This window comes from Carcharodon carcharias, chromosome 1, assembly GCF_017639515.1.
Source record: "Carcharodon carcharias isolate sCarCar2 chromosome 1, sCarCar2.pri, whole genome shotgun sequence".
NCBI lineage: Eukaryota > Metazoa > Chordata > Chondrichthyes > Lamniformes > Lamnidae > Carcharodon > Carcharodon carcharias.
This window is the reverse complement of record NC_054467.1, coordinates 153,457,491-153,483,191: the sequence shown is the minus strand read 5'-3', so window position 1 is coordinate 153,483,191 and position 25,701 is coordinate 153,457,491. Positions and strand designations below refer to the sequence as shown.

The following is a 25,701-nucleotide window of genomic DNA, read 5'->3' as shown; positions in this document are numbered from 1 at the left end:
TAATAAGTCAAAGTAAGAAAGGGCAGATTTCACAAATTAGCAGTCCAAACATGACAATTATTGCAGGCCCATGGTTCTGCAGAATTTTTACCCATTACAGTTAATGAATGGAAGGTCATATGGGTGGCGCTTATCTCTGTACCTCAAGCCCTGCAGTGGAAGTGTTAATCCCTAAAATCTGCTTAAAAATTTTAAACAAAGGGATTGAAATGAGATAAGGGTCACCATTCCAATCTTAAAAGATATTGAAAGGTGGGGTTGTGGGGATGGAGCGAGGTGGTGGTGCAGGCAGTGGGGATTGATGTTCATACCAAGACTGTAAAGAACACTGTATTTTTTTTTTACCTTAAAAAATAAGCATGTGTTGTAGTTTCAATCCAGTGGAGAATACTGAAAGCAATTGTTGGCTTCTTTTAAAAATCTTTTAACTCCTTTTAAAAAATAGCATGGGCAGAATTTCTCCGTTATTGGGTGGGCGTACGCCCGACCCGAACGAGTGTAAAGTGACACGCGATGATGTCGGGCGAGCGTCCCGATGTCATCACGCACTCGCGCGATATTTCAGTCGGCAGGCGCACATGGGAGTCGGCAGTGCAGCCGCCGACAATTAAAAGGTCTATTAAGGCCATTAACAATCCAATTGATTTAAACTTTTCACTACCCGTACAACCTTATGGTTGGTGGGCAGGCGAAAGGGCCAGGCGGCCTTTGTATTTTTTGCGAAACCTCATCCACAGGTGGGATGAATTTTCGCTCCGTCATTCTCCGTCATTAAAAATAAAATTTTCATACTTATTTCTAACTCACGTGACAGAGTCACAGCTCTGTGCCTCCGTGAGCTTTTCCAGCGTGCACCCGTGCGCATGCGCAAAGTTCGCACATGCCCTCCTACTTCTCTCCCCCCACACAGGCAATGTTGAGCACTGCAACATGTGTTTCACACTGGGTGGGCCTTAATTGGGCCGCCAGTGTGAAATCACAGTCTAGCCCCGATCGCGGGCAGAGGTCGAGCCTGCCTGACGAGGGCAAAATTCTGCCCCATTTATTTGTTAACAGTAGACCTGTGGCCCATCTGATCTCACCTCCCTCTTGTTATTATTAGGTGGATTGGCACTTGCAATAATGATTGAAGAGAGTCTGTCACTTTCCCACTTGTAGTCTGGGAGACAAGAATAGGTTGCGGGTGAGCAGAAACTTACAGGCAGAATTTTGCCTTTGGCATGCGGGCTCGGCAGGGGCGGGCAGGGGCAGACAGGAAGTTGACCGCCGCCCATGATCGGGCCCAGAAGGCAATTTCACACTGGCGGGCCAGTTAAGACCCGCCCAGCATGAAATGCAAATGGGCAGCACTGACCGCTGCCTATGTGGTACGGAGTGAGGAGGGCGAGCGGGCTGAGCGTGAACTTTGAGCATGCACATGAATGCGCACTGCATAATATCAGAGAGCAGAGAACTGCCTCAGGGAGATGATGATAGATGAAAAAATATAATTTTAAAAAATATAATGCAACTTCCCCTCATGTGCCTCTGTCATGAGCAGGGACATGTTATTGATGAAAAAGTAAAGTTTCTATTTGATTTTTATTTGCTTTTGGAAACCTCATCCCACCCATGGATGAGGTTTCCAAAAAATTCAAAGATGGCTTGGCCTTTTTGTCTGCCTGCCAACCATAAAGTTGGATGGGCAGCGAAAAATTTCTTTTAATTAACATTTTAATGGCTTTATTGGCCTTTTAATTGTCGTTGGGCATGCTGCCAGATATCTGACCCAAATATCGCGTGAGTGCACGATGGTGTCAGAAAGCGTGCCCGACGTCATCATACGTCATTTTATGTTTGGTCAGGTTGAGCACACGCCCACCCACCAAGCTAAAAAAATTACCCATAATCTACTCACCCACCTACATTGAAAAGCATGGTCTAGAAATTGGGATTACACCCAAATCCGAATGCAATCCAAATGCAGTGCATTTGCCTGAGGCTTGTAGCAGAACCACAGCAAATTGGCCTGTTAGCCTCAATAGGATGGCACAGACAAATAAGCTGCAGGCATCATTCGCGGTCCTAGAGACAGCTTGATGAGAACACTAAGATCAAAAAAACTGCGGATGCTAGAAATCCAAAACAAAAACAAAAATACCTGGAAAAACTCAGCAGGTCTGGCAGTATCTGCGGAGAGAAACACAGTTAACATTTCGAGTCCATATGACTCTTCAACAGAACCTGTTTCGGTTGAAGGGTCATTCGGACTCGAAACGTTAGCTGTGTTCCTCTCCGCAGATACTGCCAGACCTGCTGAGTTTTTCCAGGTATTTTTGTTTTTGATGAGAACACTGATTGGCAATAATTATTAGCAACGTGAAACCCATGCTGACCCAGTAACATACCATGTTCTGCTATTGCCACGGCCTTCTGAAACAACTGAAAAGTTAAAAACAGACTTCTTCAAAAGAGATAGGTACAAATGTGATTTGTTTTGTAAAATATGTTTTACTGCCTTCTTTTCATTTCAAGAATGTTATCACTTTTTGTAAAAATTCTGATTAATAAGTTAATTCTTTTCATAGTCGCGCTGGGGAGTTGAGTTAGTTTTTATTTAAATAAGTTCTTCTGTCAAACTGCACATGTGAACTGTTTGGGAAACTCTTTAGCTCCTGCATAGAAAACAATTTCATGTGACCTCATTGGGCTACAGAAACCGGTCCTTGCTGAAGAAGCAATGACATTTTACTAAAGTTTTACTAAAGTAGCAGATATATATTTGGGCAGGTCTGTTTTTATAGTACTGCTTAGATTAATGTACAATCCCTTTACAAACCTTGTGTTCATAAAATGTTGCAGTTACAATTGCATGAAAATAGTGGGAAAAGGGTTTTAATTTAGCTGATTTAAAAAAGCATTTAATTGAATGATAATTAAAAGACTAAGTGTAGATGCCTTTTAATATTTGAAGACCTCCAGGTGCAAAATATTGTTTTCATCCCTCGGCTAAAGGTTTATATATCTACTATGTACTGCCACTGTAATACTCGGCCCATAAATAGTGTTGGCTAGAGTGACCAGACCAAGCAGAATGTCTTCTAATTAAAGCCTCTTAATGCTGTGCAGGGGGAGGCGGCCGCAACATGATATTGTCACTGGACTAGTATTCCAAAGACCCAGCGTAATGTTCTGGGACCCGGGTTTGAATCTTACCATAGCAGCTGGAGGAATTTGAATTCAATAAAAACCTGCAATTAAAAGTCTGATAACAACCATTGTCGATTGTTGTAAAAACCTTATAGCTTCATTAATGTCCTTTAGGGAAGGATCTCTGCCATCCTATCAGGTCTGGTCTACATGTGACTCCAGACCCACAGTAATGTGATTGACTCTTAAATGCCCTCTGAACAGGGGCAATTAGGGGTGGGCAATAAATGCTGGTCTAGCCAGTGATACCCACATCCCAAAGAACCAAATTATATGAGTGACTGAATCTAAATAAGGGAAATAATTTTATAATTAAGGTGGTAATTAGTTTAATATTTGAGCACTAAAGTATATGTTAAGTGCCTTATGCTTGTTAACATTAATTATATTTGTGCATTTTAAAAGAAAACATAATTATTAAGGCTTTCATTAGAAAAACAAACAAAAAATGTCCCTAGAATTCAGGAAGAGACTGCAAATTTCAGTTCCTTTAATATTTCTTTAGTTGGTGTTTCACAGCATTTCTGTAGAAAAAGAACAATTGATGGGATTAATATTCTTGATTTTTCAGAGGGTCTGGAAATTAATTTGCAGCCTACTGGGCACCCCATTGAAAATGATAATGTAACTCTTCAGTGCAAAGCTGACAGATTTACGTACGAGAACCTAAAATGGTACAAGATCCACCCCACAATTCTCCAAAGCTGCCGTGGCAACCTTGCCATCCTCCCATGTGAAGACCTCAAACGTGATGCACAAGAGATGGCCTGGAGGATGATTTCTGGTCACAAGACTGGAAATGTCACCATCGAATTGTGCTTTGGCAATGTTTCTCTTCAAGATCAAGGAGTCTATCTTTGTGAAGCCCAGAATAAAAAGACAGGTGAAAGGCACTGTATGATGAAGACTCTTTCTATCGAAGGTGAGAAAGAATACCATGAACTGATGGGTTGTATCATATGTAACCTGTGTGCCACTATTTTTGGTGAATACTTGTGCTTACTACAGTGAGGAATACTGACATTGTGAAATGGAGCATTTTCTGATTTTGGGCAGCCACTGGCAGCATCTCCATTTAATATTAAATAGAGATATTGCACATAAACAATTTCAGGCTTAGTTTAAAGAAGTAATCACCTGCCCCAATTCAATTTTCAGTTCTATTCATGTCATGCTATCATTTTACAGTTCTAAACTTATGTGTATTTGACAACTCACAAAGACATTGAATGAGTAAAGTTTCTTCTGATATTTATTGCAGCTCAACAGGCTCCATTGGTGCTTCAGAATCTGACAGACCAAACAGTGAATATGAGCTCTTCCATAGAGATGAAGTGTGATGTGGTTGGGGCACCAAGCCCATACGTTATATGGTATAAAAATGACAAGCAGCTTCTGGAAATGTCAGGTAAGTTGCTTATAGTCACCCAATATTATACAGTTGTTGAAATATGTGTAAAGTAATAGTGCCATCTTTCAAATCTGTCTCAGAAGACAAAATCTCTAAACTAGGCATATAAAATGTGATGGAAATTATTGGGTGTAATGTTGACTTTGGATGATGGTGTTAATACAGGTGATACTGAATCCACTACCTGTTATCCATATATCCTGATCTTCATTTCATTCAATGAGAAGTAAAACAGGCAGCTGAATTGATATTTGTGTATATAAATATATATACATATTTGTCGTTTATTGCAAGGGGAATGGAATATGAAGTAAGGATGTTTTGCTACAATTGTATTGAGGGTTGGTGAGACCACATCTGGAGTATGTGTATAGTTTTGGTCTCCTTATTTAAGAAAGAATATAATTGCATTAGAAGCAGTTCAGAGAAGATTCACTCAACTGATTCCTGCGATGAGGGTGCTGTCTTATGAGGAAAGGTTGGACAGGTTGGAGTATTGAAGAATGAGAGGTGATCTTATTGAAACATATAAGATCCTGAGGGTACTTGACAAGGTGGATGCTGAAAAGATATTTTGCCATGGGAGAGACTAGAACGAGAGGTCACTGTTTAAAAATAAGGGGTCTCCTTAAGACTGAGGTGAGATTTTTTCTCTCAGTGAATCTTTGGAAAACTCTTCACGAGAGCAGTGGAGACAGGGTCATTGAATATTTTTAAGGCAGAGGTAGATAGATTCTTGACTAACAAGGGGGTGAAAGGGTATAGGGGGTAGGTGTGATTGTGGAGTTGAGACCACAATCAGTGAAGCCATGTTCTTATTGAATGGCAGAGCAGGCTCGAAGGACTGAATGGCCTACTTGTGCTCCTAATTCATATGTTCATACGATAGCATCCATTTTATGTTATTTTCAAAGTCAAAATCACCATCCTGTCAGTGCCTTTAAGGAGGTAGTTTTATTAATTTACACTCTTCCTAATCTAAAAAAGAATCACACTTCCTGTTTTTGATCACTGCTTGTCGATTCCCAGTAAAAAGTGCACAACATTAGGTAAGGGTGGTATTTGGCTCTTCTGATGTGGTCAAATAGCAAGCTTCACTGTCTCAGGCAACAAGGATGTTCACTCCTTTGGAGCTATGGGAGGATGGCAATTACTGTGCAGATATACCTAATATTATCTTCGGCGGGGGTGGGGGGGGGGGGGGGACGGGTGCGGGGGTGGGAGTGGGGTGGGGTGGGAAATTAGATTGGAGGAGAGTGAAAAAGGAAGAATGATACCAATTGAATCTAATAGCAAATGCTCATTGCTTCACAGTATACAAAGAAAGCACATAAATTTGTAAAAGTTTTCAAATGTTATAAAATAAATAATCATTGTAAAAAAAAAGGTATTTGGCAGTGTGATTACTATTATTCTTTTATATTGCCTTATTATTCAGTGTATCCGGTCATTTCTGTTCGCACTGTGAATTGTAACATTGTGACTGCTGCAGGAAATGGTGTCTCACTGACCTAATGTCGTGTGTCTGTGTCCTGCAGGCATTGTTCTAGATGAGCTGAACAGGACCTTGACCATCCAGAGATTGAAGAAGGAAGATGAAGGGATGTATAAGTGTGAGGCTTGTAACATACAGGGCTGTGCAGAGACTTCTGCAATGATTGCCGTAGAAGGTTAGGAAGTTAAGAAAAATAAAACTGATTTTCAGGCAAAATAACACCTGGGTGGTTTTGAACTGAAATGTGCTAATTGTGCTCAGTCTAAGAGGCAATATTTTTGCCCATAATGTAAGGCTTTAATGACACAAGTTATCTGATACTTGCGATTAATGTTGAAATAATGCAGATGCTATAAATGATCAATGGACATGAATTTACAATTTGTTTGATACCACAACACAATTGTTGCTTTCTGTATACTATAAAATGCAGAACAGCCAAAATATAGGGACCCATATTTTTTAGTAGGAATAAGGCTGAGGCTATCAGCGCACGCATGAAGGAAATGTCAGACAGCAGCTTCCAGCAATTGCACATGTACAGTTAAATGCAGAAATCAGAACTGAGTTCCCCAGCCCCCCAGAAACTTAGCTCTAAGATTATCTCACCCAAAGGGTGGAATTTTCTGTGCCCACTGGTGGCAGGCGTGATGGATGACTTGAGCGGACAATATGGCGCGATTGGCTTCATGATGGCAGGAAGGCAGGTCGCAATTGTCTGCTCAGCCCGCTGATGGCAGGCCGCTTTTCCCACCATCGGTCGTCGGGAACCTCATTGTAATATATCAGCATATCATTATCAGGCCATCCTGCCAGGCTCTTGCACCCTGCTGGATTGTCCGTCCAAGTCGGTGGGAAAGCACGCTGATGTGTTTCACAACAGCACAGAGGCGACGTGCACTTGCCGGCCTGCACTTTGGGTGAACTGGAGGTGAGTGCACAGCAGAGCTCACCAGGGTTACCTATTGCTTTGCAGACTTCAGGGGCGCCGGGGGGGTTGGGTTAAGGGCTACCCTGTCCGACTGGTGGTGTGGGGGGGTGCGGGAGATCAGGGGGCAAGTGCAGCCCTGCCTCTGAGGCAACTTTTGAGGGTGATGGGGAGCGCTGTGACGGGACTTCAAGGAGGGTGCCTCCAGATTCCTTTTCAGAGGTTTCTTTGGGGCTTGATTGAAGGCACTGGGTCATGGACTCCATCAGCTGTTTCCCAGAATGTGCCTGCGAAAGCAAAGGAGAGATAATTAATGTATGGCAGTGGCCAGTGAAAGAGGACACATCACTCACAGCATGGTTGTCTGATGGATGTTGCACTGATGGATCCTCACTTGGTAGAGCAGCATCGACGTCACTGGTCCAGATCCTCACCAGCCAGCTGGATGGCTCCGTTTTCAAAGTCCGTGAGGTCCTTGATTTCGGGCATTCTGCCACCGGCCTGCGACCTCTTTCTCTTGCTGTGCGCCAGTTCATCCTGCATGGATAGAGATGGAGAAAGTATAAGCAGGACGCCTGCCAGACCAGATGACAAGTATGCCTGGTATATGTGGGTGTTGAGACATCCCATGGTTGGGACAAGGACAGTGATGGTGAGTCTGAGAGAGTGAATGGTGATGTCCCTTGAACTGGCAGCGAGTGAGGACCCTGTGGATGTGTGATGGGTTTGTGAGCATGTGAGTTGGGTGATGAGATGAATGACTTACCCCGGTGGAACAGAAGCGATCATTCATCCTCTTGCCTCACTGGTTGGCTGTGCTCTTTTGCAGGGCATTGGCACTAACCACTGTTGCCGCCGCCTCCCAAGCTGGGTTAGTGCTGTTGCTACCGATCCTGCGGCTAGAGCAGGGGTAGAGGACATCCTGATGGGCCTCCAACGCATTCAAAAATTGCTGGGGAGATGCGTCGCTGAGCCTGGGGGCTGCAGTCTTCTTCAGTTTCAGGGCCATGTCTTCCGTGCAGCAGTGGTGAGCTGGAAGCACTGAGATGTGTGCTTGCGGCTGGACCTTATGGTGCCTGGTGTGATGCAGCGGCGGGGTGATGGCAGGCGGACAAATGAGAGACCACCCACCGTGGAAACAGGTGTTTCCCAGGAGTACATAAATAATTAGGTGGGTTCGAGACGATATGGCGTGAAAACCGGCCATCGCGGCCGGTGGATTAAGTGTCGTTTTGCCTGCCGACTACTGCATTTCCTGCTATGCCTCCACCTCCTTCCATCTTTCCCGGAGAAAGGTTCATAGTGAATTCAGGGAAGCCCCACTTCCGAGGTGGAAAGCCAATTGAAGTTAAGAAGGAAATCAATAGGGATTTTGTGCACGGATTCCCTTTTTCCTAACAGTGGAGTAGCCTCACACTGTGCTTCTAACCTGTTGGAGATGGCAAGCCTACGGTGAGAAGGATTTCCTCAGGGAAACTGAAAGGCTGTGAAGACTTTGATCAGTCGCACTGAAGAGCCATGATCTGGGCCTGAATTTTTCCCGCATTAGATGGGTTCGGTGGGAGTGGCCGGGGGCAGTCAGGGAGCCGCCCACCGGCCACAATCGGCTCTGCACCGCGATTTCACGCAGTTGGGCCAATTAAGGTCCACCCTGCACGGATGGCGAGCAGTGGCTGAGTGCTACCTGTGCAGGAGGGGGGAGGAGGAAGAGTTTGCGCATGTGCGCGAAAAAGGGCTTCAATCTCTCTGAGGCACAGGGCTGCCTCAGGGGGATTGGAGAGCTTTTTACAAAAATAAATAAGACAATAAAAACTTAATGAAACAAGTCCCCTCATGTGACTGTATCACATGAGATGGGACAGGTTTTTATTTTCAAAATAAAGGTTTTATTTAATTAGTATTAGCTTTAGGAAACCTCACCCCGCTCGTGGATGAAGTTTCCTAAAAAATGTAAAGGCTGCTTTGCCTTTTCACCTGCCCGCTAACTGCACACCCGCTGAACGAAATATCACGCGAGTGCACAATGATGTTGGGATGCGCGCCCGAGGTCATTGCGTGCCATATACATTCTGGTGTGTCGGGTACATGTCCGCACGCTGAAGGTAAAATTCAGGCCAAGGAACCTATACAAAGCATTCCGAGAGTGTTTTCACGGCTTGAAGGGTGATTGCCAATTGTTTGGAAGATACTTCACATGGCCAAGCACTTCACTCACCTCCAGCTGCACTTCCTTGCTCCCAGACTTCAGAATGGCACGGGAGTTGATAATGCACCTTTGAGGGTCAAGGCTTACCATTTCTAAACTCCAGCAGCAGCTTCTCAGCCACATACCCCTCCATAGGGCAAAGGGGATGGACACCAAAATACAGCTGGAAAGAGGCAAGACCCCTATCAGAGGGTCTACAGGCAGAGGCTCAACTCACTCAACATGCATGAATACCAATGCCTCAGGAAACTCAGGCTCTCATATCAGGTTGCTGCTAACATCTATGTCCTTATGGTCTGCCTTCTCAGTGGACTAGGTGGGCACACATGGCTGATAAGGCCTCTGTCACTTTTAACCACTTCCTTAATCTGCCCCGCCACCTTCAACGATTTGTGCACATATACACCAGGTCTCTCTGTTCCTGCATGCCCTTCAGAATTGCACCCTTTATTTTAAATTGCCTCTCATACCAAACTTAGAGGTGTGGCAAACAGTGAATGCGGGTCTTCCCAGCAACATCTATATCCCATGAAAGGATAAAAAAAGAACTTTGAGTATATTCAACTCAAAGCATTAACTCCCTTTCTCTCTCCACAGACGCTACCAGACCTGCGGAGTATTTCCAGCACTTTCTGTTTTTGTTATCTGCCATACACATCCATTTTCTACTTAATCTTACTCTCTGCCTCTTTTGCCATCCAGGGAGCTCTGACTTGTTGTTCATACCTCTCCCCTCATGGGAATGTACCTTGACTGTATTCAGACCATCTTCTCTTCAGGGGCAGCCCAATATCTGTTACAGTTTTGCCTGCCAACCTTTGATTCCAATTTACCTAGGCCAGACCTATTCTCACCATAATGAAATTGGCCCTCATCTAATTAAGTATTTTTACTCCAGATTTCTCCTTGTCCTTTTCCATAGTTAACTTAAGCCTTATGATATTACGATCACTGTACTTACTCTACTTACGTCCCTACCAGACACTTGATCCACTTGACCAACCTCTTTCCTCAGAACCAGATCCAGAAATACCTCCTTCCTCGTTGGATGGAAATATACTGATTAAGAAAATTCTCCTGAAAACATTTGAAAAAAACTTTCATCCTCTTTGCACTTTATGATTACTGAGTTTGTATTAGGATAATTAAAATTTCCCATTATCACTACCCTATAGATCGGGATTTCCCCATTGTAGTGGGACTTGCCACGGGAGATGTGGTAGCTCAGCCAAAAGTCCATTGACTTTCGGTGGGACTGGACGATCTTGGCGGTGGGTGGGGCCAGAAAATCCTGCCCATAGTTTTTACACATCTTTGTAAATTCTCCGCAAATTTGTTCCTCTATGGCTTTCCTACGATTTGGTACCTATATTGTTTTTTAGCTGTAACCAAACAGATTCCATCCTTGACCCAAGGACATTCTCTCTCTGTTTGGTTGAAGTGACATACTGTTGTCTGCCCTGTTCACTCAGGTGTCAGATGCCTTGTAGTGGATGCTATGCCTTATCAGAATCATGATTGCTATAACTGAATTGCCTTGTCAACACCATGAAAAGTCTGTAGATAGCTGTGAGCAAAATGAATGGTGAACTTCCTTCATTCACCAGTGACAGTAAAATCCAGGCGATTACTGGCATTATGCAGTGATGGTCTCTTTACATGATCCACCCTAAATACAGTGAAACTCAATAACCCCACTGTACTGATCCTGCACTTTCCATCCCTTTGATTTTTGTCTATCTTTGCACCTAATTTAATTTGAAGATCCATTTCTGCTAGTCTCTGCATCTCTTGAACTCTTCAATTCTGCATACAAGAGATTCGACCTGTTCTTGAATGTTGCCAAAACAAAACTCATGTACCAACCTTCACCTGGTTAGCCAAATATTCCACTTCCCCTATATATTGAAGGAGAGACTCTGGAAAATGTTGAGCACTTCCCATACCTTGGCAGTCACCTCTCTCAAAAAGCTATCATTGATGAGGAGATCCAACACCAGATCAGCTGTACCAGCTCAGCCTTCTACAAACTATGTCAGTGAGTGTTTGACAACAAAGACCTCTGTAAATCAACAATAGTCCTATGGTACAGAGTAGTCGACGTCACCACACTCCTGTACTGCAGTGAGACCTGGACTGTGTATCAGCGACACATAAGTGCACTAAAGGAACTCCACCAGCAATGCCTCTGCTGCATCCACTCGATTCAATGAGAGGACTGTTGAACAAATGCTAGTGTCCTTTTTGAAGCCAGCTCCACAAGCATTCAGGCAAAACTACAAAATTAACTTCAATGGACTGGACACTGTGTCCAGATGGCTGAAAAGTGTCTCCCCTGCCTGGTCCTGTTTTCTCAATTTACAAATGGTCAACATTCCAGGTGAGGACAAAGATATGCTTCAAAGACACTCTGAAGCTCTCCTTGAAGTGCAGCAGCATTGATATTAATGACTGTGAAGAGTTTGCTACCAAACATTCAAAATGGTGACAACTTGTCCATCAAGTTGCATCACGTTTTGAGTCCAAACTCCTTAATGATCAGGCAGGGCAGTGGCAGACAAGGAAAGAAAAGGAAGCAAATCCTGCACCCTGGATCCCATTATCTCATGGGATATCCTGCCTGTTCGGTCACATAAAGACATATGGCAGAACTTAACGACCTTGAGTAGATGCCATCCTTGAATCAAGAGACAGCCAATGATGACTTTGAAACTCAACAACCCCACTGTACTGATCCTGTACTTTCCATTCCTTTGATTTTGTCTAACCCTGCACTGATTTAATTTGAGGACACATTCCTGCCAGTATCTCTGCATATGCCTGCCCACTCTCTTTGCTGGTTAAGCAAATCTTGATGCTCACAAACTATAGTTATTATTTGTGTGTAGAAATAAAGGGTTTTTACACACGGATGTACAAAAGCTTAAAATTTTATTATTCAAATCTTAGCCCTTGTTATTCACATTACAATTTTTCTAATATCCACATTCCAAACAATTAGCATCCACACACCAAGTAGCATACATCATTTTGCTCTTTTTCTGATCTGTCCCTTCAGGCATAAACCTTGCTGGGTGCCCGGTTTTCTTGGGCAGCAGCACAGCCTGGATGTTAGACAGGAACCCACTCTGGGTGATGGTGACCCCTCCCAGTAGCTTGTTGAGCTCCTCGTCATTGTGGATGGTGAGCTGCAGGTGGCTGGGGATGATGTGGGTCTCCTTGTTGTCCCTGGCCTCATTGCCAGCCAGCTCGAGGATCTCAGCCATCAGATACTCAAGGACTGCAGCCAGGTAGATGGGGGCTCTGGCCCCGACACACTCGGCATAGTCACCCTTGCGCAGCAGCTGGTGGATACGGCTGACGAGGAACTGGAGACTGGTTCTGGGGGAATGAGTCTTGACCTTGGTGCGCCCTTTGCCTCCAATTTTAATGCGACCAGAGACCTTGTTGTTGCCCTTGCTGAAAATCTTCACCAGTGTGGTAGTACCCTATTTAGAAAGCAACAATTGTGCATTGTTACCAAATAAATTGTAATACCATGTGCATTTATAACTCAATTACTGACAATTAAGTTAATTGGTGACAATATAATAATTAAGGTGTTGACTGAATCTAATGGTGATTACTAATTGAACCTAATTAAATACTCTATATTTAGTAAGTTTTCTGATCATTTTATTTATTGACTAAATATAAAGAACCTATAAACCTAGTGCGGTCATACATCAGAAATTAAAAAAAAAAATGATAGAAATCTTGAATGAAAGCAGAAGTTGCTGGAAATATGCATCAACCCTTCATCACTGAGATAGGAAGTGTAAGTTTATATTTAGGATAAAGATCCATTCTGATGAGGCACCTAAAGATGAAATGACAACCTGTCTTTTCATTTTTCAGATGGTGATAGATTTGCAATATATTCCAGCATTTCCTGTCTTTTTTAATTATAAGTCATTGAGTTGCTTATTTCAATTAATAATTAAATTATTTAATAAACTAATTTATTTACAACATGACTTACACTTATTACTTACCCTTGACAATCTACATCGGCTGCAAGTCCACCAACAGTTCCAATTTAAAATTCTTATCCTCGTTTAAATCACATGACCTCATCCCTCTCTATCTCTGCAACCTCCTCCATCATTACAACCCCCTTCCCAAAACTCAGAGGGCTTGATCTTCCACCCCACTGCAGGCAGGTTTGAAGGTAGGGGGATTCGTAAAATCCAGTGGTTTGCCTTCCCGCTGCCTACCTGCCCACCCCAACCTGTGTGAAATTTTACAGGGGCAGTGGGGGCATTAGGCAGCCCACCGTTCTAGTGCTTATTGAAAACTTTAAGTGGCCAATTAATGGCCACTTAAGGTCCTCATCCTGCTCCCACTGCTATGTTACCCACAGCAGGGGGAGGCGCATGACAAGTAGGTAGCTTGGCAGCTTTAGCTGCGCAGCTGATGTCAGGAAAGGCAGGCCCCCTCTGCCCATTGAAGGCACTCCCCCAAAGATCACCCCAACACCCACACCCCTTTACACCCTCCTCACCCTCCCTTCCTGAGGCCTGACTCTGGCAAGATTTTCACCCTCCCCCCACCTTTTCCAGCTCCAGTGATGATCTTCGCTGGGGACTGCCTGTAATTCCAGCAGTGGCCATCACTCCTTCCTGGTGCTGGCAGCTCTTTGAGCTGGGACTTCCTGTCCCTGAGGGTGGAAATCCTGCCTGCAGCCTATTAATAGGTCAATTGGCTGTTAAGTGATAGCCGGGCAGTGTTCCTTCTGTTGGCAGGAACCCGACTTACCTTTTAGCTGAGGTGGGGATGGGGTTGGTGGTTGGGGACTAGAGAGCGCTGCAAATCCAGCCCATTGTTCCTTGAACTCATTTCTTGGTCTCCTCCTCTCCTCTTTCTTCCACCATTGACAGACCATGCCTTCAATCATTCAGGCCCTACACTCTGGATTTAATCTCTCAGCCCATTGAACTCTCCACCTCTGTCCACTTTTAAGACCCTCCTTATAACCATGCTCTTTGGTGATAAGCTTCTGGTCAGCCTTCCAAGTATCTCTTTCTTTGGCTCAGCATCCAGCTTTCATCTGATCGCATCTCTGTGAATCACCTTGGGATATTTTTCTGCACTGAAGATACTACATAAGTACAAATTGTAATGAATAGATGGAAGAGTAATGTAACATTTTAAAAATATCTCATTTTGGGTCCCAAGACTTGCACCAAATGACTTGAAAATAAGTTGAAGGAGCTTCTGCAAACATACTCCCCCTCCCCCCCACCCCGCCCACAATGCATGCACAAGCATACAGCAGAATACATTAACACAGTCCTGCAGATTAGTTATGTGCAACACACAGGAGATCTGTTTGTGCTTCATAAAAGCATGTAATACATTACTTTGGACTTATGTACTGCTTGTTCTCTGTAATGTAAAGCGATCTGTATTTCCTCAAGGTAGTAAATCATGTTGTACTGTGATACTTTGTTTTTTTACTTAAAATAATTTGTATAATATAAGCTTATCTTGTTCATTCTATTTTCCAGCTGGTTTAATACCTATGTAGGGTTTCATCTGTGTATTTATAGTTAATTTATCTATTCCTGTATAAATTTCCACCTCTCTATGATCACATGCATCTCCGCAAAACTGAAATGATTTTTTTCTTCTGTACCAGGAGTTGAAGACAAGGCAAACCTCGAGTTGATCATCCTCGTTGGCACTGGAGTGATCGCCTTGTTCTTCTGGTTGCTTCTAATAATCATCTTGCGAACAGTAAAGCGGGTAATAAAACAATCCCAGAATTGTCCCATGGGAACATACATTGCCTGACAAATGAAAACTGACTGTAGCCCTTTTATGTGGATCTTTTCTTTGTGTTTAAAACAACACACATTTTTTTTCTTTCTTTCTGTAATGCTGCTGCATGATTTAACGAAGGATTGACTAATATGTGTTAATTAGAATTGCCATTCATGAAGGAGAAAAAGCCTTGTTGCTCAATGCTGCTGCTTAGGATGGCCCTTGTGTATTACAATAAAATCTGAAGTAATTGCGAGCTAGGCATGCATGTTCAGTTCAGCTGGTGTGATGTATGCTTTTGTTTGTTTGGCAACATTTAATTCTGGATCATTGACTGCTCTGTGTCCTTACTCAACAGTCACTAAAGTGAGCATGACCACTCTGTGAACACAAAGCTGGCAGCTAAAGTAACTTGACTCATCACTCTTTTCCAGCCCAGTGATGCAGAACTGAAGACAGGGTACTTGTCAATCATCATGGACCCTGATGAAATACCTATGGATGAACAGTGTAAACAGCTGTCGTATGATGCCAGTAAATGGGAGTTTCCTAGGGATCGACTTAAATTAGGTGATATGTTACTGTCATATATATTCCTCCCTTTAGAATAAAACCTACATACATAGTCTCTGAATCAACCATTAATCCATACAATGCTTATCTTTGACATGATACTAAGATATACTTTGTTCTGTGTTAGTAACTCTAAATCCTTTAGTCTGCAAGTTTTGTTAAGGATTTTAACATCTGTAACTGAGAGTTACAAAGCATGTGGTTGGGATAAAATCAGATATCATTGTGCTGTACGTTTTCTTATTTATCAAATTTCAGAGCGAGTAACAGCCCTCGTCAATAAAACTTACTAAAACCTGCTCTTCAGTAAATGACCTGCTGCTGCAGTTGTTTTGTATTTTTGTATCCACCTATGGATAGTCATATTGACCTGTTCCTCAGCATACAGCTGCTTCATTAACAATACCAGAGCTGTTGGATTTTCCTCAGCAAAACCTTTTCTCTTTAATATTGTGCACCACTGTCTGAAAAAGCCCATTTTGTATTCCCTGTAGTGTGGGATTTGCCAGGAACATTCAAAGAGATGGATTTATTGTTTCATATAATTTTCATGATGGAAAGACACTTTTATTTCTTTAACCAGGCAAACCATTGGGTTGTGGAGCTTTTGGCAAAGTGGTTGAAGCAGCTGCGTTTAATATTGAAAAAGTCTCCACTTGCAAAACTGTTGCTGTCAAGATGTTGAAAGGTAAATGACAGTTGGAAAGATTTCTGTCCCAAATTATAATCGTAAGGTTGTTGAACTGCTGAAGGCTGTTTTTCCAGACCAGGTGCAATCAATTTATTGAATGTAAATCTCAATCAATACACAGCATTTTAGAGCAGCCACTGGGTGAAAATCAATTATTTTTGAATTAAGTTAAATCCTCTACTTAACATAGGGTTGGGTTTTACAGGTCATCCGCCGGTGAGGAAGCTGGTGGGTGGGTCTGTAAAATAGGCTGTCATGCCATCTGTGGCGTGCCCATCACCTGCCTGCCTGACATACGCCCACTGCGATTTTACAAGCGTTGGGGGAGGGGTTAGGAGGATCACCCACCCATAGGTCAATTGTGGCCCTTAAGTTGGCAATTAATGCCTATTCTGCTGCCACTCTAATTTAATGGGCAGCTGGGAGAAGCCTGTGCCTAATGTGCAGCCTAGCAGGTTTGGCCCTGCAGGCTGGTGGCCTGTCAAGGGGGAAGGACGCTCCTCTTTTCAAAGCCCCAGGTGCCAATTGGAGGTCCCCCTCCCACAGTTTTCCCTCCCTGCGTCTACCCTCCTCCCTTGCCCTGTTCAACATATGCCACTCACCCCCATTTGCTGGGGCCAGGATAGCAGGCCTCAGCGAGATTCCGAACTTATCTTTATGTTTGGGTCCATCATTGAACAGCTCCTCGATAAATTTGGTGCAGTACCGGAAGTGGCCACAGTTCCCAGTGGCGCAGACAGTACTACAGGGCTGCTGGCCTTTGATTGGCTGACAACTCTCTGAGATGGGACTTACTTGAGGGGCAGATGTTCCGCTCCACTCTATAATTGGCCAATTGGCCATTAAATGCCTGCAGGGCAGCCATTCCTCAACTGGACAGCTCCCCACCCCATAACATTTAATTTGTGGGGTGGAGAGGGCTGAATGACGTACCCCTGATCCTATTTTCTATGTTTTCATATTTCTAAGACCCTACAGGAATTTCAGCCCGTTAAAAAAGCGCCAGCTGACCTATATTCTTGATTTACATTCTGAATGCATAGATCACTGCATCAAGAGTGGAAATTCATAAAATCTATCTTAAAAAAAAACTGAAGGATGGCTGAAATTCTATTAACAACATTATTGATGGAGAGACCATAAGTTGACATCAACTTTGAAGGTATATCCTCAATGTTTTGCACATTTCAATATTATGCCCTTTCCCCTCTCCTGATCGCCGGCAGCCCATTTACAAAGATCCCTTTTATTTCTGATGCCACTTCCCAGCCTTGTGGTGGGAAGAAACTCTTCCCTCAGAAGACTATTTTTGAAAATTTATTGCAAGGGAACTCAGGAAATACCTTGATGCAGCCTTGAATTTTTGTGGCCTCTGTTATTTTTAAGTTAAGCGTTTGGGTTAGAAATTTAGTTTAAATAGCATTTCCCATAAACAATTCAGATGATTAATTTTTGTCTGCATATAAATATTCTTGGGATATAGCTGTAAGTCAGTCACAGCAAAGAATCTAATCATGGAGCACTGAGAAATGTGCCATTTACGCGATTACTAGTTCTTTTAGCTTGGATCGTCAAAAATGGTGATTTCCTGCATCCTGGACTTACTTCTTCACTTAGGCTTGTCAAGATGAAATACGATGTTATATTCATTTTGCTATTTACCAGTTAAATCTAGCATATAACTAATATCCATTAGTGTATAAGCACATTTAATCATCAAACTATACACTTCAGACCGTCACTTCAAAAGATGGAACTGCAGCATATGATATTAATTCTTTTAACTGAATGTAACATTTACCAAGTTAGTTAAATTCATAATCTCAAAATTTGCATAATAATAGAGAAATGTACTCCAAAATAAAGTGAACTCTTAAAATCTATGCAAACATTGAAAGTTTTTGGTGACATGATTAAATTTCTGCACATGCTCCAAGCCCGTGTCTGTACCTTCACAGCATTATGTGTAGATACTAATACATACCTGTATTTATGAATGGGCAGAATATTCCCCCCCCAGTTGGGAGGGTTGTGTGGGGGCTGGCGGGAGCGAGCGTGAAACTGATCAGTGCATGCAAAAGAGCGCAGAAATCTCCTTGAGGCACGGAGGTGAAGAAAATACTTTAAGACATGTCCCCTCATGTGACACTGTCACATGAGCTGGGACATGTCAAGGAACACTAATGATAAACGTAATTTAGTTTATAAAAACTTCATGAAACCTCATCCCACCTGTGGATGAGGTTTCATGAAAAGTGCGAAGGCCGCACGGGCTCTTTGCCTGCCCACCAACCTTAAGGTTGGATGGGCAGCTCATTTGACTATTTTAATTAGTTTTTAACAGGTCTTAATAGGCCTTTGACAGTTCGAGGGGCGTGCAGCTGAGTTGGGTGCGTGCCTGCTGAACTGGAAATCTAAATGACGCGCGGTGATGTCAGGACACAAGCCCAACATCACTGCGTGTCATTTTACGCGTTGGCGAGTGGGCCCAGCCCCTGGGCACCGACCTGAAAATTCTGCCCCTTGGGTACACATCCTCTGTATTTGCTTTCTTTGCAACTGAAAGGTTCATATTCATTTATCAGATTGCTTTTTTCAGATGGAGCAACATCCAATGAACAAAGAGCATTGATGTCGGAACTGAAGATTCTCATTCACATTGGCCATCACCTCAATGTGGTGAACCTGCTGGGAGCCTGCACAAAAGCAGGAGGTGAGCCCGTACAATCTCTTCCCTAATTTGGCCACTTTTAGGGCGACAGTTTTTTTTACTGCCTTTTTCTGTGAAAAAATATAGCAAATAATTCATGGTGGCTGCTACTTTTATTAGTGTCCATCTTCCATAAGATTTTGGTGATATACGCGTTACCCAGTTAATCTCAACATCTTTACATTTCTGCACTCCTCCATTCTTTTTTAGATCCCAAGCCATTTAAAATAGAATTGTGAACCAGTGGCCTCTCCCATTAAACTAATACAGTGTCCGATGAGTTGTTTGTGTTTTTTTGAATGCTTATTAGCTGCAATGATAAACTATTGCTAGACAAATCTGAAATACTACAAAAGAATAATCCCCTGGGTTTGCATTGATGAGATTATGGCATTCATTTCATTGATAATTTGTGTAAACAACAAACAAAATTTAATATAAAAGAATACGGAAGAGAAGAATAGGTGTACATTGTATCGGCACATTTCTGGAAGCTATTAATACTGCTAACCCTGCTGTTCTAACTTCAGGTCCATTGATGGTGATTGTTGAGTTTTGCAAATATGGGAACCTGTCAAACTACTTGAGAAGCAAGCGAAACAACTATGTCCCCTACAAGGTGATCTATGTTGCTCTGCATTACATGTTACATAAGGTTTTCTAAGCGGCACAGATTCAATAGATCACAGAGGTCCTCCAACTCTTGGCTAATTGAATGAAAGAACTTCCATTTTGTCTTTTATAACCTCAAAATGACCAAAAGTCCTTCATAGCCAATGAATTATTTTTGCAGTGTAGCCACTGGTATCATGTGAAGAAACACAGCTAATCTACACAGCATAGTCCCAAAAACAGGAATGAGATGGTAACCAGTTAATCTGTTTTTAATGATGTAGCCATGGGATTTTTTATGTACGCCTGAAAGGGCAGACAGGACCTTGGTTTAACATGTCACCTAAAGATGGCATCTCTTACATTATAGTATACCTTAAGTACTGTATGTAACTAAAATGCCAACCTGGATTATGTGCACAAGTCTCTGCCATAACCTTCCCACTCAGGTAAGATTGCTACCAACGGACCTAATGCTGGCACCTTTGCACAACTACCTAAATCTCACAGATCGGTTAGACAGTAGACCATTATTAAGTAAATAGCATTCATCTCTTGATAAAAACAAAAAAACTGCGGATGCTGAAAATCCAAAACAAAAACAGAATTACCTGGAAAAACTCAGCAGGTCTGGCAGCATCGGCGGAGAAGAAAAGAGTTGACGTTTCGAGTCCTCATGACCCTTCGACAGAACTTGCGTTCGAGTCCAAGAAAGAGTTGAAATATTCATCTCTTGATACTGTCTATGTGTATTAAGATTAATTTTACCTTCTAATTTTACTCTGAGATTTCTCCACATTTCCAAATGTTACCTCTCATGTATTCCTAATTTTTTTTTGCTATACCATTGGCAGCTGCGCTTCAGATACCTAGGCCTTAAGTTTGTGGAATTTGCTTCCTAAACCTCTTCTGCCTGACCCCTTCTATCTTCTGCTTTATGTCACTCCTTGAAATCTATCTCTTTGACCAATCTATACAATGTTAAAATTGCTATATAAATGCAAGTTGTTATTGTTAAGTAAATGTTGTTATTGTAACATTCAATAATTTTAAAAGGACAAATTAATTTAAAAATGGAAATAGAGCTTTTTGTTTGTCAATCTAATAAGTTGTATGTGACAGTTAAAACAACCCAGTTGGCAATTCCCCCACTGAAAACAATGTAATCAGAGCACAAAAGAACTGTTTTTCCAGAGTACCCCTCTGTTTGTTGCCCTTTTATGATCCCATTGTCTTCAGTGAAATGAAAAAAACTGCCAACAGAATTCCTATGTGACTGAGTCATATCAAAAGGTAGGATTGAAATGACCAGACTACAGACACATAACAACAGTGGCAAACCTTTAGCACCACATAAAAATTAACAGCAATTTCTACAAGTACTCAGTAATTATAATCAATTATGGTTCTTTGTGAGACAACCTGGGACTGAGAGTGGATCACAGGCAGGAGAGCATGTCCATGACCTGTTCAATGCTTCCTCACACAGTGCTGAGAATAGATTATCAGGTTCATCAATGTTCATTTTATCTGCTAATGCCCATCCACTTCAACTGACATCTAGTTTGCTAGGTTATGATATTTTTGTACACATTATATAATACTTTTTTGTATATATCAAGTTAAAAGGTTCTGTTTACTTACTTATAATTTGCATACTTGTTACCCACCCCTCCCCCACTCTTGTTACAGAGTAAAGCACTGAAGTCAGGGCAGATAAAAGAAAAGGATCCTGCTGAGATGGAGAATGAGTTTAAACGGCGTTTGGACAGCATTGCTAGTGAGAGCTCCACCAGTTCTGGTTTTGCAGAAGAGAAATCACTTAGTGATGTGGAAGAGGAGGAAGGTAAAGTGATGATACACCTCATTCCAAATTTCCATAAGTCTACCTTTGATGGGGCATCATTATTTAATTTCTGAAATTGTGATGAAGCAAAGAAACCCCACACATGAAAGGATGCTCATTTCATATTTAAAAGCTTCTTGCTGAAGTGCTGGATGAATCAGTTTGCAAATGGAAGTTTATATTGATAAAACATAATTGGAAGTTTATCAGTTGGCATCAAAAGATGCACATAAATGTGCCTTAAAATAGAAGCAGCTTTTTTTTGGCCCAGCTCCACCAAATCATACTTCTCTTTTTTACAGCTGCAGATGACCTTTACAAGAAATGGTTGACAATGGAGGACCTTATCTCTTACAGCTTCCAGGTAGCCAGGGGGATGGAGTTCCTGGCATCACGAAAGGTAGGACACCATAATATGCCCTCGCTTTTCACTAATTTCCCATACACATCATTTCCATATAACATGGAGAGTGATGAACCTTCATCAATTGCATTGCCTTTTTATCAATACATTATGTTTATGTCAGTGGTCACTGCCTTCTTTTAAATGACTTGGGGTAGATGTTGATTTTGTGCGATGAGTGATAGCAAGCGGCCTGCCTGTTTTTCATCTGCTCTCAATGGAGATAAAAACCAGGAGAAAGGTAAAACAGGCTGATTTGCCAACACCCATTGCACAAAATCAAGATCTACCTAATTCTCTATAACCATGTGCTCTGACTTCTTTTAAAAGCAATGATAATTCATTTTCCTGCAAGGAAAATATATCTTTCAGCCATTCTTGTAGACATTTCTCCATCAGGTTCAATGAGATGGCTGCCTGCTGCTGGTGTAGTGACTAAACAAGTGGTGAAGTGATCATAACTGCCTCATGAGAATGACAGAGAGAGAGAAATAGAAAATGGGACAAGACCAATAAGTTTCTATTTTCTATTTCAGTGCATTCACAGGGACCTGGCTGCTCGCAATATACTCTTGTCAGAAAACAATGTGGTGAAGATTTGTGACTTTGGATTGGCTCGAGATGTTTATAAGGACCCAGATTATGTTAGAAAAGGAGATGTAAGTATATGAAAATTAAACTCTGCAAGTACAGATTGTCTTTAAGCAGCAGCTCAGTAATCTGAACTGAGAGCGCCTTGACATGCATATTAAAAAATTATGGGCAGGATTTTTAGCTCGGTGGATGGGTGCGCACCTGGCCTGACTGAACGTGAAATGACATGTGATGATATCGGCCTAGCGTGCTGACGTCAATGCACAGTAGCGTGATAGTTCGGTTGGCGGGCGCGCACTGGAGCTGGCAGCATGCCTGCCGACAATTAAAAGACCTATTAAGGCCATTAAGTTATCAATTGTGCTGAATTTTTCCTAATGGTTAACGTTTGAAAAGGTCAAGCGGCATTTGCAATTTTTGGAAACCTCATCCACGGGCAGGACAAGGTTCCTAAAATCAAATACAAATGAAATAAAAACTTTAATTTTTAATTAAAAATATGTCCCTGTTCATGTTTCATTAATTTTTTTCTGCTCTTTATTATTTTTAAAAATATCTCTTCATCTTCCTGAGGCAGCTCCATGCTGGGGGAGATTATTCAGTGCTCTTTCGCACGCATGCGAGAAGTTCATGCTAGGCCTAGGATTGGAAATTGAACTGGTTCTATCATAGATGATTGATCCACTTAATTACCACCTGTGCATTGAAAAATAAAGTTGATCTTGTTGAATGGCAGTGACCAGCACTGTTGAACCCAAGCATTTAAACCCATTTAAAGCAGATCCAAAGTTTATAACATTTTATGAAGCCTTGGTTCCACAGCACAGCACATGAGAGTTGTGTCCCTGAATCTATCATGTGCCATTCCTATAGACAGCAGCGCAATTTCTTAAAATTACCCCCTGCAATTGATGCCTTTAATGAAGAGCTTCTGCTGCATATAGGTCAATAGGACAAAATTAATAGGTACAATTCTAATACATTTACTGATTACTGATATGTACCCTACTTATACATTATGATTATACTTTATGATATAAGAGAATGTATCCTTAATTCATCCTTTGGAATATTTAGGTAAGAATTTATATTATAAACTAATAATGTGTTCTTTTCTAGGTACGGCTACCTCTTAAATGGATGGCCCCAGAGACCATTTTTGACAAGGTTTATACAACACAGAGTGATGTGTGGTCTTATGGGGTTCTACTGTGGGAAATATTCTCATTGGGTGAGTGCTTCCAGTTATGTTTTCTTCACATTGAATAATCAGGAAAATGTTTCTAAGGAAGATGTTAAAAAAATGATTTTCCCAGCAAAACTGGCATGTCTTACTCTTACTAATCACTCCTCAGGTGCTTCTCCATACCCTGGTGTTCAGATTGATGAAGAATTTTGTCAAAGACTCAAAGAAGGCACACGAATGCGATGTCCTGAATATGCATCTGCAGAAATGTAAGTCCATGCCATTATTTCCATGACATCTTTGTTCTATAGATTCTCACTAATAGGGCTATGGCATTTGAAATGCATTTGGCCAAAATTTATTCAATCACACCCTTCTCTAATCCAGTAGGTAAGAAGAATACCCACAGGGGTGTTTATTCTCCTAAGAACATGTTGTTTTTGTAGAGTCTTATAGGAGAGAAGGCCTTTGGCTCATCAAGCCTGTACTGGCTATCCAATTAGTCTCACCTCCTCTTTCCTGATAGTATTGTAGTTTCTTTTCTCTTTTCAAGTATTCATACAATTTCCTTTTGACATGTGAAAACTGGCAAGTTTTTGGATGATTTTGCTGTGGGGCAGCAATTGGATGAAAAATTGGAGGGGGCCAAGGATAGATTCTTCGGGGACACCAGGGCTAATGTCCCAGGAAGAAAAAAACATTGTTGGTTATTCTCTGGCTACAATTAGATAAAGAAGAATGCAGTGAGGCAAGTACAGTCCCATCTAACTGGCTGATGGTGGGGAGGTGTTGGAGGAGAATGGTATAGTTGACCATGACAGAGGCTGCATACAGGTTGAGAAGGACCAGGAGGGAAAGTTTACCTTTGTTACAGTCTCATAGGATGTCATTTGTACCTTGATAAAAACTGTTTTGGCACTGTGGCCAAGGTGGAAACTTGACTGGAGGGATTCAAACATGGAGTTCCGTCAACAATTGCCATGATTTGGCAAGCCGCAACACATTACAAGACTCACACATATGACATGAACAGGGCCCTTTGAATGAGTTATTTCATGTAGTATCCAAATAAATGTTGAACACCCTAATTGTTCTGTCCTATCAGCTATCAGACAATGTTGGACTGTTGGCATGGGGACTACAAAGCAAGGCCTGTCTTTTCTGAACTAGTGGAGCACTTAGGAAACCTACTGCAGGCAAATGCTCAACAGGTAAGTGTGTCTTTGTAACAATGTATACACATTGCAAAGTAATTCCAGTTGATTTTCTGCAGGTATAATAATTCAATATCTGAACCACAAAGTTCCACAGTATGCCAGATATTCGCCACAATGGAGAGCCTCTCCATCATGATGAAAACAGCAAACGAGCCCGGAGATCCTAATTCCACCACCACCCTCCCCTAACCAAACATGGCACTTGCTATTTTTGCGGGGCAGGACTGGAGTCAGGCTATGGTTCACGCATGTGCAGTTTAGGGAGGCAGCCGGCCATTTAAATCATCAGCCAGCTCCACTGAAGTGGGATTTTGGTAGGCAAGGAGTGTGAGAGTGTGTAGATCAGACCAGGTAAGAGTTTGTGCAAACTTGATTGATTAGATAGCCAGAGTACCCCTTTTGGGAGAGGTAAGGCACCATCTGCGATTGTTTAAAATAAACATGATTATGTGTAAAAAGTGCATAAACTCATTGAACTTTCGGAGCTGTCAAAGAACTGTCAAAGGATACTATGCCGGTTGGCATGAAGGGGGTAATGGCAAAGGCTAGTGGGTGGGAGCATGGGTTGGCATGAGTTGGCACAAAGTTGGCATAGGGGCTATAAAGGGCCATGGGGATGTGGGGAGCATAGGAGTATGAGTGGTCATGGGGGTGGGTGGGTGGAATGAGGTGGTGTAGATTGGCATGGATGGGGAATGGAGAGTGTGTGGGTGGTGGGGGGGAGGGATGAGGGCTGGAAGCTGTTTTTTGTTTCAATCATTTTTTAATTTACTTCAACAAAATGCCAGAACACAGAGGCAGGCCTTCTGCCCAGCCTACCTCTGCACCCAGCAGC

General features: G+C 42.2%; 1 protein-coding gene across 2 annotated transcripts in view; it reads left to right on the top strand.

Moving 5' to 3' along the window:
• The window catches only part of kdr (kinase insert domain receptor (a type III receptor tyrosine kinase)), an 83,613-nt gene that overhangs the window by 39,322 nt on the left and 18,590 nt on the right, over positions 1-25,701 (top strand). For both annotated transcript variants that reach the window (XM_041197811.1, XM_041197801.1), the window contains 14 exons: positions 3,761-4,111; positions 4,451-4,597; positions 6,139-6,270; positions 14,910-15,016; positions 15,469-15,604; positions 16,191-16,295; positions 18,898-19,011; positions 19,539-19,627; positions 21,313-21,466; positions 21,769-21,866; positions 22,406-22,528; positions 23,583-23,694; positions 23,819-23,918; positions 24,755-24,860. In XM_041197811.1, coding sequence (XP_041053745.1) covers positions 3,761-4,111; positions 4,451-4,597; positions 6,139-6,270; positions 14,910-15,016; positions 15,469-15,604; positions 16,191-16,295; positions 18,898-19,011; positions 19,539-19,627; positions 21,313-21,466; positions 21,769-21,866; positions 22,406-22,528; positions 23,583-23,694; positions 23,819-23,918; positions 24,755-24,860 — 1,874 coding nt within the window. The remainder of the gene's footprint in view (positions 1-3,760; positions 4,112-4,450; positions 4,598-6,138; positions 6,271-14,909; positions 15,017-15,468; positions 15,605-16,190; positions 16,296-18,897; positions 19,012-19,538; positions 19,628-21,312; positions 21,467-21,768; positions 21,867-22,405; positions 22,529-23,582; positions 23,695-23,818; positions 23,919-24,754; positions 24,861-25,701) is intronic.